Raw genomic sequence first — 13759 nt, forward strand, 5'->3', positions numbered from 1 at the left:
TAAGGGGATGAAATGAAATCAAGATCTAGGAAACCAAATTTTTAGTGAATAATAAAAGAGAACTGCTTATGTAGCAGGAAGATGCTACTTCTCTCTGACTGGCTCCTGAGCTTCCTAAACAAAGGGTACTCACTTGCCTTTGAAGGAGAGATCCTGTATACCCCCTTCTCATATGCCAGCACCACATAGATCTATGCAAGCTATCAATGGTGGAGTTTTGCTAATAGTGGGTCAAAGTGTCAGACAAATTATGTCATTGGATTTTTTCTTACTTTACTAGGCTCAGAAGTGAGATATATCCATCTCCTAAGGCTTCTTTACTTTGATAGGGGATACTGTTTCTCTCATTTTGGAAGAATGTACTCTCTCTCTCTCTTTCTCTCTCTCTCCCCCCGCCCCCCAAGGGCTCTGCCAATGACAGGCTGCATGATTGTGGTTTGACAACTGCCATGCTCCCAGTGAAAGACAGGTTTCCTAGAGCAGAACTCCAAGTCACCAAACCCCTTAGCCAGGTGCTCAGGTGTCTTAGCTCAGCATCACAGATCAAGGTAAATTAGTTTGAAAAGGACTAATCATGCCAGGGCCAGGCATAGTGCCTGAGGAGCGCTGAAATGGACAACCAGGCCGCATCAGAGGAGGCAGCTTGAATCACTTGCTCCGGTCACTTCCATAAAAACAGGAAGGGGGGGGGTGGAGGACAGAAGGCAGAAAGGGCCAAGAGGACAAGGGGCACCAGGGTCATCCCAGGGTTGTTTACATTTTTTTGTAAGTGACTCTGAAGATGAAATGTAGCCAGAATCATTAAAGGCAATAATAACAAATGGTGGCTGGAGCCAGGTTCATACAACACAGTTCATAATTCAGTGTAACTTATTCCAATAAAGCTCCTGGAAGTCCAAGGTTAAATCCTGCTGATGTCCCCTTCCCCTATGGAGAAGCTCATCACATGATTCTGAGATGAGGGCTCTGAAGAAAATGTGGAAAATGAGTCCCAATGGTCACAACAGCTACTTCCAAGCGACACTGATGCTGACCTCCTTCCCTTGGCTGACAGCCACCCCCCCCCCCATTCTCCAAGGCAAGGGCTTGGGGAGTGAGGGTGGGGGCTCCCCGTAGGCCAGCCGGCAGTACACTCAGCAGGGTGAGGCGCAGCTGGAGACCAGGGGGAGGGTGTTTCCGTTTGATTTCTGCTTGTTGAGCCGACTCAGGAAGCCCAGGCACCACGCACAATTCTCAACAACAATGGGCAGTTCATTCACAGTGTGGACATTTAAAAGTTGACTCTTGATCTCCCTCCACCAAGGGGAGTCCTGTTTTTATTCAAAAATACTACTTCCTGGGGTGCCTAGCTTTGTGGGATGGGCTTGGGGATCAAGGTCATGTGGATCTGGGGGTTAGGGATCCACATTCCCTATGGTCATCCTAAGTAGAGAACCAAGGTTAGGGCTGTCCTAAGGCTGACTCAGTTTAGGCAAACAGAAGGACAACTCAGTATCCTCTAAAGGCAAGATCTGAACCAAGATATGCCCATAAAAGGAGATGAAAATATTCAGTGTTATTGTCTCTTTTGATGAACTTTGATCTTTGAATGGAGTTTTCTAACTATAGGTGGGAGGACAGAACATCCATCTTCAGGAATTCTAGAGCACAGTTAAAATTATATTTGAAAGACTATAGGCAGAAAGTAAAGACTCTTGCTTACCTTGTGAACACTGATCAAGAAACTTAGGAAAGAGAAATCTAGAAAGAAAAAAAAGAATGTTAATACTTAAGATTTCCAATGGAAGTTTAAACATTTAGAAAAATCAGTTCGTAATTCTATGATTCAGTGTTATCAACAAGAACTTTCCCCAAAGATCTGCACAATACCGATACTCAAAAATATCACTTACTACTAGCATTCAACCCCAACAAGGGAAAGGACAGTAGGGCTGTGTTTGGAAAAAAGCAACAACTTTTCAGAAAACTTCAGTTAGATGCCAAAATCCAGGGCGATCCAGCTAGCAAAGCAGATAAAAATAAAAATGTCATCCATTCTAGGGAAGGAAGAATACTGTGGATCCCAGAGGAGCAAGTACAGCTATCTGGGCCTATGTAGTCATTCAAGCGATGAAGGAGGAACTTCAAAAGAAAATTAGAATAGTTATTTCTGCCACCCTCTGCCAACAACAAGGCATCTCCTGCTTCCATACTCATGATATGCTTTTTGTAAGAACCTGAGCTTTCCTTTAACATTGTCCTAAAAACTGCAAAAATCAAACAGGTAAAACACCTAGTCTTTCCTTCTCATTGCACTTTGAATCTTTTCTTTGTACTGAACAGAATCTGAATCTGATGGTCATAAGGGACTTCAGGAAAGAAATCCCTTTCATGATGTCCATACTGATCTCCTCTCCACTGAATATAATCATTTGTATGCATTACTTTTCCTCAGATTATTGGCCCTTTGAGAGTAAGAATCTGCTTTAATCTCCAGGGATTTAAATAAATGTTTGTGGAATGACTAGCACAAGAGGTAAACATGGGGAGCCAACCCTAGGTTAATTTTCTTACATAGCATTTGCTAAGGAAGAGGTGAACCCTATATGCAGTAGTAGTGTTGGTCTGGGTACAACTGAGTGTCTCCTAGTTGGAGGATCAGCCTCCAAAGATTGGAGAACTCAGGGTCTCTGGGCCCTGTACTCAGAGCAGAACCAGACACTTGTAGAAAGTCCCAGAACTGGTATTTTCCACAAGAGATGGGGACAGACCTTAGGGCAAAATGTTCCCTCCAGTTACAGTTGGAGCCAGTAGGCCAAGTTTATCTGCCAAAGCTCCCCATCTACCACTATCAGAGCAAAGTAGGAGATGAAAGATGCCTATTAGGTCATCTAATCCCCTCCCCTGGGGCAGTGATAGTTATTTCCTTATTCTCTCAGCTTTCACGTGTTTTTGCCCATTTATCTCAGATGACCAGGTTTCCAAGTCTCTTACAAGAGGCTGTTAAAGAAATGTGCTCAGGTTCATCATGTTACTTCCTAGTTTTCTGTGCCAGGTCTGGCCCAGGCAACAACATTCTCCCTCCACCCCTCTCAATAATTCTTCAGGAAAATATTTCCTCAGCACTATCACCATTGAACTGATGCTTTCTGCTCTATTTTTTCCTACATCAATCCTTTAACAATCATATTCCCCTGATGAGGAAAGGGCTCAGAAAGAGGTGGCCTGAGTTTGGGGATCATGATGCTTTCTGATGAGGACTTATCTTAAGACCTCAGCAAAGATCATTAGTCTTTTTCCGGGGGGGGGGGGGGGGGGAGGGAGGGATTTGCAAGGCAACGAGGTTAAGTGGCTTGTCCAAGGCCACACAGCTAGGTAATTATTAAGTATCTGAAATCACATTTGAACTCAGGTACTCCTGACTCCACCTAGCTGTCCTTTGATCATTAGTCTTAAAACCCTACTGTGTAGATTATACTAAAAAGATTTCTCAGTCTCAAATTGCTACACACTCCCTAGTTTTCCTTGATCCTCCAGCTTATTCTTCTGACTTCCTTGGCATCATGGATGTCTCCTACTATACCTGATTGCAATGTGGTCCCTTACTAGACTGCAAGCACCAAGAGCAGGGAGAGAGGGGTTTATGTAACTTTCCATTTTCCTCAAGAATCCTCTAATTCCTAGTATAGAATCCTATACATAGAAGGTGCTTGTAATTATTTGAATTTGAAATACTTGTATTAGGGTTTTCCAAAGGTGACTTTTTATATATTTGTTCTATAGGGAATTCTATTTTTCACAGTGAATTTCACTGTATTTCTGGCACATATAAAGAACCAGACTGTGGCCTCTGAATTATTTCTCCATCAAATTGTTTTCATTTTCTCTCCATACCAACTGATGATTGTATCTCTGCTTCTATTCAGATTGCTAACAGATATTCTTAAACTAATTTTTAAGCATGAAGCCTTAAGATGAGGCACTTTGGGAATCCAGAGTTATGTGACCCTCTGCTACTGCCCTTTAGCATTTAAAGAAGTTTTTCAATTCTCTAGGTTGTCCTCAATAAAGTTGCCAGATTAGTATATTTTTTCATAATCTGGTTCTTAATCAGATGAGTCAGTAGAAAAACATCTCAATGCTTGTCTTGAGGTCCATGGAGGAGACCATGGGATGGACTATGTGTAGAGTATAAGTATATAAAAGTAATGTCACATATATACCAGAATTCGATAAGTGCAAAGGAATCCTTGATTCTCAAAATGGGTAAATGCTAATTCCAATGGTGCTGCCATGTCTCAATACAGTTTTGGAATTTCTCTCAGGAGACTGCCAAGAGGGCAAGAACCATTTTATGCTCTGATTTCATAGTTTTTCCAGAATGTACAATTTTGTTGGTTCTGGATTCTCCTTTCTCCAACACAGATCAAAACTTGATAGTCAGTGTTTGTGACTGAAGCTACTGGGGATTTACCCCCCCCCCCCCCGAATTTAGTTCTGTTGGTCCTAGAAAAAGTTCTATTTCTGAGCTTATTCTTTTTTTTTTTTTTTTTTTTTTAGGTTTTTGCAAGGCAAATGGGGTTAAGTGGCTTGCTCTAGGCCACACAGCTAGGTAGTTGTTTGCCCAAGGCCACACAGCTAGGTAATTGTTAAGTGTCTGAGACCGGATTTGAACCCAGGTACTCCTGACTCCAGGGCCAGTGCTTTATCCACTGCCACCTAGCCACCCCTCTGAGCTTATTCTTGCAGTTCCTATCAAGACTTTCCAGTGTGGAAGACCCTAAGACCCTGTAAAAAACTTGCAATTCCCTCACACAGCTTATGAGAATAGAAGACCACTTTTTTATTTTTTTTTTAGGATTTTGCAAGGCAAATGGAGTTAAGTGGCTTGCCCAAGGCCACACAGCTAGGTAATTATTAAGTGTCTGAGGCTGTATTTGAACTCAGGTACTCCAGACTCCAGGGCCAGTGCTCTATCCACTGCGCCACCTAGCTACCCCAGAAGACCACCTTTAATTCATTCTGAGGTGTCTCAGGCAGAGAAAGTCAAAGAGAAAGCTCCCTTCCATTTGTTACAATGGCCCTGCCTCAATTTGCATTTAGCTCTGAGCTAGTAAGATGAGAGCAATATGAAACACATGTCCTAAAGTCCCATGAAGAGTTCCCAGGGTTAGGTCTTGTGAAAATCAATTTCAATTTGTTCCATTTGAAGAATCCTTTGTTTGGTAGGTAAACCTCTTTCTAAGTCATTCTACCCAGATGGAAAATGCCCAGGTTTTAAATCTTTAATCCAAATGTTATCTTCAGGCAAAAAGTAGTCAACTGTGATACCTGGACTTAGGAACATGCATAGTGACCTGCTAGCAAGATTTAGTTCACCACCACCCAGACAACATTTCTAACCCAAAGTTGGGAAGGACTATAGGTGACAGCATTTCCTCTGGACAACTCTCATACTTCAGGAGATCCAGGATTTCATGGGGAGGATGCTCATGACCCAGAATATAGTTTTTCTAAGTCTTAGCAGACTGTTCTCAGAGAGTTTACCGTGGTGAGAAAATTCCTCCCTTTGTGGCCAATCTTCTGATGAGGAGGTTCTCCACATTTAACTAGACTAATCCTCTTCTTCCTCATGACAGTGTTTATTTAGCACTTTACAAATATTATCTCATTTAATTCTCATAACTACCCTGGGAGGAAGGTGCTATTATCCCCATTTTTATAAATGAGAAAACAAGAGGCAGAAAGAGATGAAGTGATTGCCCAGGGTTGCACAGCTAATAAGTCTAAGACTGGATCTGAATCCAGTTCTTTCTGACTTGAGGCTGGACGCTCTATCTGCTGTAACATAACTGTCTCAGTAATTAGTCCATATCTGAAGTCCTTCAAACCTGGGAAAATCTGCAAGGGTTTGGGGCCCTGTTGGCACAGCCTTAGGGTATACAGAGTTACCATCATATCAAAATGAAGAATCAGAGGACCAGGATATTTTATATTTACATGAGAGATGGGAAAAATTCAGGAGAGAGGTTGAAGCTGGAGATGCAGAGTTGCGAGTTATTTGCATAGAGGTGATGGTAGATGAGACACTTGAGAGATCAGCAAAGCAAACAGCAAAAAAGGACAGAATCTTGGGCTGTTTCCAGATTTGGGGAATGAGAAGTGCAAATACATCTACTGAGGAAGAGGAAAACCCAGTCAGGGCACTGGTCAAGCAGACAAGGGGGAGAGACACAATAGGGCTGTCAGGAAAACAGGAGTGTCCTATGGCAGCAGGAGTCTTTTTTTTAAGGTTTTTGCAAGGCAAATGGGGTTAAGTGGCTTGCCCAAGGCCACACAGCTAGGTAATTATTTAATGTCTGAGGCTGGATTTGAACTCAGGTACTCCTGACTCCAGGGCTGGTGCTCTATCCACTATGCCACCTAGCTGCCCCAGGAGTCAATAGGAGTGGACTGTGTTACTAAATGAAGCTATTTGCTGTCTTATTTTTACTACATTTCCTCTGAAATGGAACTCTTCTCCCCTCTCCAGAATGAAGAACTTCTGAGATTAGTGGAGATAATTTCTCAATAGCAGAAGAAACAATAAGTTCCCAAAGAGGCAACATGCAGACCTCCATTCTCAGCCTGGGCCTTCTTTGCACTTCTTCCAGTCTTGCCAGACAATGCCCAGACCAGCCAAGGACTTCCTCTAGCTTCCATGCATCCCAGCACCAGAGAAGGGAGAACTCACCACCTGGCCTTGTTTTCCATAGGGACATCCTGGTCCCACCCACAGGGTAGGCTCATTCTCCTCTTCCTCTCTCACTGCTTCTGCAGCACAGAAACTGGAGTCATTGGGGGTCCACAGGAGCTAGAGGCAGTCAGTAGCTTGGAGTCAAAGAAATTGGAATTCAAATGCAGCCTAGGGCGCTCACCAGCTGGGTGACCCTGGGCAGGTCACTTAGCATCCTTCGGTCACTCTTATCCCCCAAAATGGGGCTAATAGCAGTCCTTTGCTTCCAGACTTGTGGTGAGAATAAAATGGGGTAATGTTTGTAAAGTGCTTTGCCAACCTGAACACATTGCCAGATGTTATTTGGGACTTTCCAACACTACACTGAAAAGGTCCCTGGGAGCCCTGATAGTCTTCTCTTCACAGTGCCTTCTCCTGTCTCCTGCCTCCTGTCTCCTGTTGACTGGACTTGCTGTCTATCAACTACCTCTAGGGGTTTAGTACAAGAGGCTCATTCCCAGGAACTCTATTTACTGCTCATCAAACCAATTCTGCACAGGACCAATGAGCAGGCCCAACCCTGATTACCACCAGGACCTCCCAGGAGGTGGGGCCCCAAAAGCCCCCAAGGGCTCTCCCTATTGAGAGCCTTGGAGTTCAGCTGCTAGAAGGGACCCTCCTCTCCCAAATCTTTCTATTTCCCTATTTGACCTCTTTTTTTTACATATGACATCGTAGTTTGTACTACATGTGTTTTATTCTGTTACTAAATCAACTTTTTACCCAACCCCAGTTCCCCGCCCTCCTGGCCTGTATTCAGCTGGACCAGCCTAGTTCCTGGGCCCTGCAGATCCTGCCCTGGGCTCCTGCTCTGGGCTCTGTCTCCTGGCTCCCTCCTCCACAGCAGACTTGTGGTTTCACTGCCTCCTCCACAACAGACCTCAAGTGGAATTGGAACTCTTGTGGGACATGCTGGTCTGCCTTTGTATCCCCAACAGTTAACACTTGGCACACCACAAATGTAAATAAATCTGTTGATTGATTGTCTGAAGACACAACAAGACCTTGGCTGGGGAACAGTGCAGAGAAGGCCATCATTCCAGCTTTTCATGTGTTAGAACCTATGTTCACTGAGAGCGGGGAGCCTTTCATGCTTCATATTTCTGTGCTAGTGTCCAGCACGCGGCAGACTGGGTGATGGCCTGAAGACCCAAAAAGGTTCTGACAGGCTAGAATGGTGCGATAAATCTAATAAGACATATTAATCAATCTATCAACATGAAGTTACCAAGCATCTACTGCTGGGAGTCATGCACTAGATAAGCCTTGAGGATACAGAGACAATTTAAACATTTAAACAGGGAAGACAATGTGTACATGTTTGTATGTATATAGCTACAATACACATCATACACAGCTCACACAATACATATTACATATATCATCATGTGTGCATACATGAACCATGGGCTCAATATGCAATGACAGAGGGATGTGGTAGCTGAGAGCCCTGCCAGTGCTTTTAGGTGGCATTAGAGAAGCTACTGGCTGATGCCAAGAAGACGACTGTCCTGTTCTGTCTGCCCTGTACAGAACTCATCAGAAGAAAGAAGGGTGTTCTGTTCCAGGTGCTGCATTTTAGAACAGTGTGAGGTCTTGACAAGAAGGAAAAATCTCCTGACAAGAAGGATAAGGCTTGCCATTCCCCAACTGACAAATGGTCAAAGGATATGCAAAGGCAATTTAGAGCTGAGGAAATCAAAGTGATCCATAGTCATATGAAAAACTGCTCCAAATCATTACTTAGTAGAGAAATGCAAATTAAAGCATCTCTGAGTTACCACCTCACACATCTCAGACTGGCCATTATGACCAGAAAAGACAATGATCAATGTTGAAAGGGATGCATGAAATCTGGGACACTAATACATTGTTGGTGGAGCTGTGAACTCATCCAACCTTTCTGGAGAGCAATTTGGGATTATGCCCAAAAGGCAACAAAAATGTGCATACCCTTTGATCCAGCAATACCACTACTGGGTCTATACTCTGAAGAGATTATGAAAAAGGGTAAAAACATCACCTGTACAAAAATATTAATTACAGCCCTGTTTGTGGTGGCAAAGAATTGGAAATTAAGTGAATGTCCTTCAATTGGGGAATGGTTTAACAAACTGTGGTATATGTATGTTATGGAATACTATTGTTCTATTAGAAACCAGAAGGGATGGGAATTCAGGGAAGCCTGGAGGGATTTACATGAATTGATGCTGAGTGAGATAAGTAGAACTAGAAAAACATTGTACACCCTAATAGCAACATGGGGATGATGAGCAACCTTGATGGACTTGCTCATTCCATCAGTGCAAAAGCCAGGGACAATTTTGGGCTATCTGCAATTGAGAATACCATCTGTATCCAGAGAAAGAATTACGAACTTTTATCAAAGACCAAAGACTATTACTTTCAAATTAGGGAAAAAAACCTGTTATCTTATTATGTAATTTTACTATCTCATATTTTATTTTTCTTCGTTAAGGATATGATTTCTCTTTCATCACATTAAACTGAGATCAATGTATACCATGGAAATAATGTAAAGACTAACAAACTGTCTTCTGTGGGGGGGTGGGAAGCAAAAATGGGGGGAAAATTATAAAACTCAAAATAAATAAAATCTTTCTAATAAAAAAGGATAGGGCTTGATCTGTTTGGCTCCAGGGGACCAAACTTGGAGCACCAGTCAGACATTAGAGTGGCAGATTTTCATTCCCAATAAGGAATATCTTTCTAAGGATCACACTGGGCCACCTTTTGAATAATAAGATCTCCATCCCTGGAGGGCTCCAAGCATCCAAGTATCTGTTAAGGATATTGTGGAAGGGATCACTTGGTAGGAAAGATATGGACTACGTGAGCTCTGAAATCCTTCACAGCTCTTAATATCTGGTGATTCTTTTGTCATCTCTGAAATAAAATCCCTAGCACAGAGCACTTTGCACAGAAAGAGCTGGACAAATGTTAAAATGAACTGATACTAGAACAATTGAGACCAAAAGCTGGCAATCTTACTACAATTTACTATCCACAGAGCCCACAATGCAACTCAATTTTTTTCCTTTGGTGGACAAAAATCACAGGAAGTACATTCTTAATCAGACACAATACTTAAATGGACTTTTGGGTACAGATAAATGAGGGCTGGGTGGTCAGGAAAGGCTTAGTGGATGGCTTAGACTAGACCTTGACCGATGGTTAGAAGTTGGATTGGCAGAGAAGAGGGAAGGGCATTTCCGGGAGAGGGAATAATATGAGTAAAAATATGAAGGCAAGAATGTTCAAATTGGAGAACTCTTTGTCAAGACAAGAGGGTTTGGTTGGATTTTGTAGAGTTTACTGATTGTGAATCTGATCCTGGGCAGAAAATGAAGAACAATGAAGGTTCCTAAGTGAGTAATATAATCAAAGCAGTATTTTAGGAATCCTAATTTTAGGAGCAAGGTATAACATATTTACTAGAAAGGAGCACTTACCTTGTACCTCAGGCTGGGCATAGAGAGAAAGAAGAAATAGGGGAAAAGGGCAGAAAGAATGTATTTGTGTGAGTGTGTATGTGTGTCTATGTATTTATGTCTGTAGGTGTAGGGTGGTCATAGCATTGGTGTCCATTAAAATAAGTAGACTATGACAGAAAAAAGGCAAAAAGAAGAATAAAATATTCAGAAAGAAGAACAAAATATTCAGAATATTTAAGGAAGGGGCAGTTAGGTGGTACTGGCCCTGGATGTGAGTTCAAATCTAGCCTCAGACACTTAATAATTACCTAGCTGTGTGGCCTTGAGCAAGCCACTTAATCCCATGGCCTTGCAAAAAAAAAACACCTCTAAAATAGAATATTTAAGGAAGAAAGCAGAGTTTTCATCTCAAGCTGAAGAGCAGAAAAAATAGATACTTAGGGACATTTGGAAAGAGTGGCATCTATTATGTCAATGTCATTTAACAGAGTTTTGGGGTTTTTTTTTTATTCTTTCAAGTGTAAGATCTTCTCCAAGTCATGTTACATCTATTCCTAGGATTAGAGTGTTGCTATTGAAAGGGACCTCCAAGACCTTTAAAATCCAGTACTCTTCCCACAAGAGCAGAAGACTAAGAGTAGCAGATCCATTCCCAGATATCCAAGAATGTCTAGGTTCTCTTGAAGAAGATATGATAAGAGATCTTGGGCAAGCCTGAGGCTGAGAAATCCTTGAGTATAGGACCTGTCCTCTCGAAAGCTGATCCAAAGCCCTGTTCACCAAGGTCATCTGCGTTCCAGACCCTTTTCTAGTTAAGATGCATGTGTGATAGACAAAGAAGAGAATGCTAACAAGACTATATATGCTGTAATAAAATTACTTTTCAGTGGCCATAGAAACATGAATAGAATACTTTGAAGATTTTTATCTGCAAACAGATTAGACTCACTGTGTGTGTGTAACTCCAGAAAACAAAAGTAACACCAGAAAGCAAAAACCAAAGAGATGTAGACTTCTTATTCTCCAGAACTTCCCAACAATGAGATTATCCAATACTGAAATGGAATTGTCTGTCCCTGAGAACATTCAAATTCATCAAGGCCATTTAAAGGGATATTCCTGAATGAAGTCAAGGACAGAAGACTGGACTAAATGACTTTAGAGATCTCTTGGTTCTAAAGTTCTGTGATTCTCAGTCCATAGATATACTGGTATCCTCTTGTTGTCTTGGGAAGGACTTGAGGGCCTAGCAATAATCAGTATAGTAAGCAGAATTAACTGAGCATATGGCATATGGGTAGGAAAAACAATGAACCCCTTTCAAGAAAAGAAGTTAGACAAATCTGCTTTAAAAAAGTGATGTCTTCTGAAAAGAACACCTCCCTCCCATCCAACTCCTTAAATTCTGGTGACTGGGGACTACCTGTGTTCCATGTAGCAGCTTAGGGGCTCCACACATGTAGTGATTGTGCCAATTTCAAAAGTAGACTTCACATCTGAATCAGGATGAGTCTGGAGTGCCTGAACAACATCAATAATATCTGTGTAGCTGTAAGAGACAAGAGAAATCAGTGACTAATGGTAAAACTGCGATACCTCAATATACAAAGAATAAGCAATAAACAATATGAATTAGAGCTTTTAACAGTTTAAATTTTAAAAATCCTGAACTTAATATGTGACGAAGATGAGCACTTCCAAAACCAAATGAAACAGAAAAATAAGATTGTATAAGAAACCAAGAATCTCTTTCACATACAATTTGCTTTTCCTTTTAAGTATATATAGTAAATTCAATGTATAGCTTTCAAAAGTCTTCTATTTATCAACATTTCCTTTTGGCCTTTCTGTTCTCCTCTGTGCATCATTTAAAAATAATGCTCTAATGATTCTCTTCTCTTTCTTTTCCTTTCATAGCTATAGTTCACCTCTTCTGTCCCCTAATTCATCACACACACACACACACACACACACACACACACACACACCGAAGAAACCCTTTTAATAAATATGTAAAGGCAAGTAAAACAAATTCCTATGACCAAACAGACCTTCTTAATATAAGGAGGTAAATGATACAAGTGTCATTAGGATATAGTAGGACTTAGCTCATTACTGAAATAAAGGAAAAATATTCTTTGTATTATTATTAAGAAGGGATTAGAAGGAAAAAAAAGAAGGGATTAGAAGGTAGAAGGAATCCTATATGCAGAAACACACATCTATAATAACAAACAGTAACCTCTGAAAGAAATTATGACATCTGAGAATTAACAAGGAGAAATTTTAGACATAGATTTACAACTAGCCTATACTTTAAGAAAGCAGACTTCAAAGGATTCAGAAAAAATATGACTGAAAACAATATCAGGTTAAGTGGACTGAATGAAATCTTGACCCCAAAGACAAAATGAGTCTAATGAGATGATGAAAGGAACCTAAAGAAATCATTTTAACAAAAGGCTGGCCCAGTCATGCCAGTCCAATGCCAGGAAGCATGGACCTGAGATGAGGGACCTCAGAAGCTGCTTATTCTTCTAATAGAATCCTGTCTAGAGCTCACTCAACCAGTGATTGTTCAGTTTTTGTTTGAAGATCTTCAACAGAGGAGAGTATAATCTACTTCTTTCCAAAGGTGGTTTATTTTACTTTTGGGCAACTCTCATTGTTAGCAAGGCTTCCACCTATTGATCTTTTGGGGTTAAGAAGAACAGGTCTAATCTTTCAAATACCTGAAGATACCTTTCATGTCTACCTCAAGTCTTCTATTTTCTAACCACTACAAGCCTTTACCAATCTTTTTTTTTTTTTTGCAAGGCAAATGGAAGTGGCTTGCCCAAGGCCACACAGCTAGGTAATTATTAAGTGTCTGAGACTGGATTTGAACCCAGGTACTCCTGACTCCAGGGCCGGTGCTTTATCCACTACACCACCTAGCCACCCCATTTCACCAATCTTCTTTAATGGCAATGCCTTTCCTCTGTTGAATAACCCAAATTTATCCTGCCTAAACCTTGTCTATAAATATTTGTACATAGCTATCTCCCCCCCCACCCCAATTTGACCGAGAGCTCTTAAAGAGCAGAGACTGTTTTTTAATCTTTATTTGTGTTCCTGGAACCTAACACACTAATTTCCACATGGTAGTCATTATTTTTTAAGTTTTTGCAAGGCAATGGGGTTAAGTGACTTGCCCAAGGCCACAAAGCTAGGTAATTATTAAGTGTCTGAGGCTGGATTTGAACTCCTTTCTCAAACCAAGAGGAATGTATGTCTTTCACTGCCCACTCCTTACACACACAGAATGCAAGCTTCCTGAGGGTATATCTTTTTAGTTCTAAGCACATCATTGGACACAGAACAGATCCTTAACAGATACTTAACAAACAAGAGATCATAAAGGACAGCTTAGTGTTTTAAGAGATAAAGTGCTTTTCTCCCAATAACCACCTAAGACAAGCAGTACAAGGATCATTATCCAGCTAAGATGGTTATCTGAGAGAGAAGCCAACTACTCATTTTCCCACTTACTGACTTCCATGAAGTTGAC

General features: G+C 41.3%; 1 protein-coding gene across 3 annotated transcripts in view; it reads right to left on the reverse strand.

Moving 5' to 3' along the window:
- The window catches only part of DNAAF9 (dynein axonemal assembly factor 9), a 168810-nt gene that overhangs the window by 20634 nt on the left and 134417 nt on the right, over window positions 1-13759 (reverse strand). For all 3 annotated transcript variants that reach the window (XM_074230098.1, XM_074230097.1, XM_074230099.1), the window contains 2 exons: window positions 11633-11758; window positions 1703-1740 (listed from right to left, as the gene is read on the reverse strand). In XM_074230098.1, the coding sequence (XP_074086199.1) occupies window positions 1703-1740; window positions 11633-11758 (164 nt within the window). The remainder of the gene's footprint in view (window positions 1-1702; window positions 1741-11632; window positions 11759-13759) is intronic.

This window comes from Macrotis lagotis, chromosome 3 (genome assembly GCF_037893015.1).
Source record: "Macrotis lagotis isolate mMagLag1 chromosome 3, bilby.v1.9.chrom.fasta, whole genome shotgun sequence".
NCBI classification, from domain to species: domain Eukaryota; kingdom Metazoa; phylum Chordata; class Mammalia; order Peramelemorphia; family Peramelidae; genus Macrotis; species Macrotis lagotis.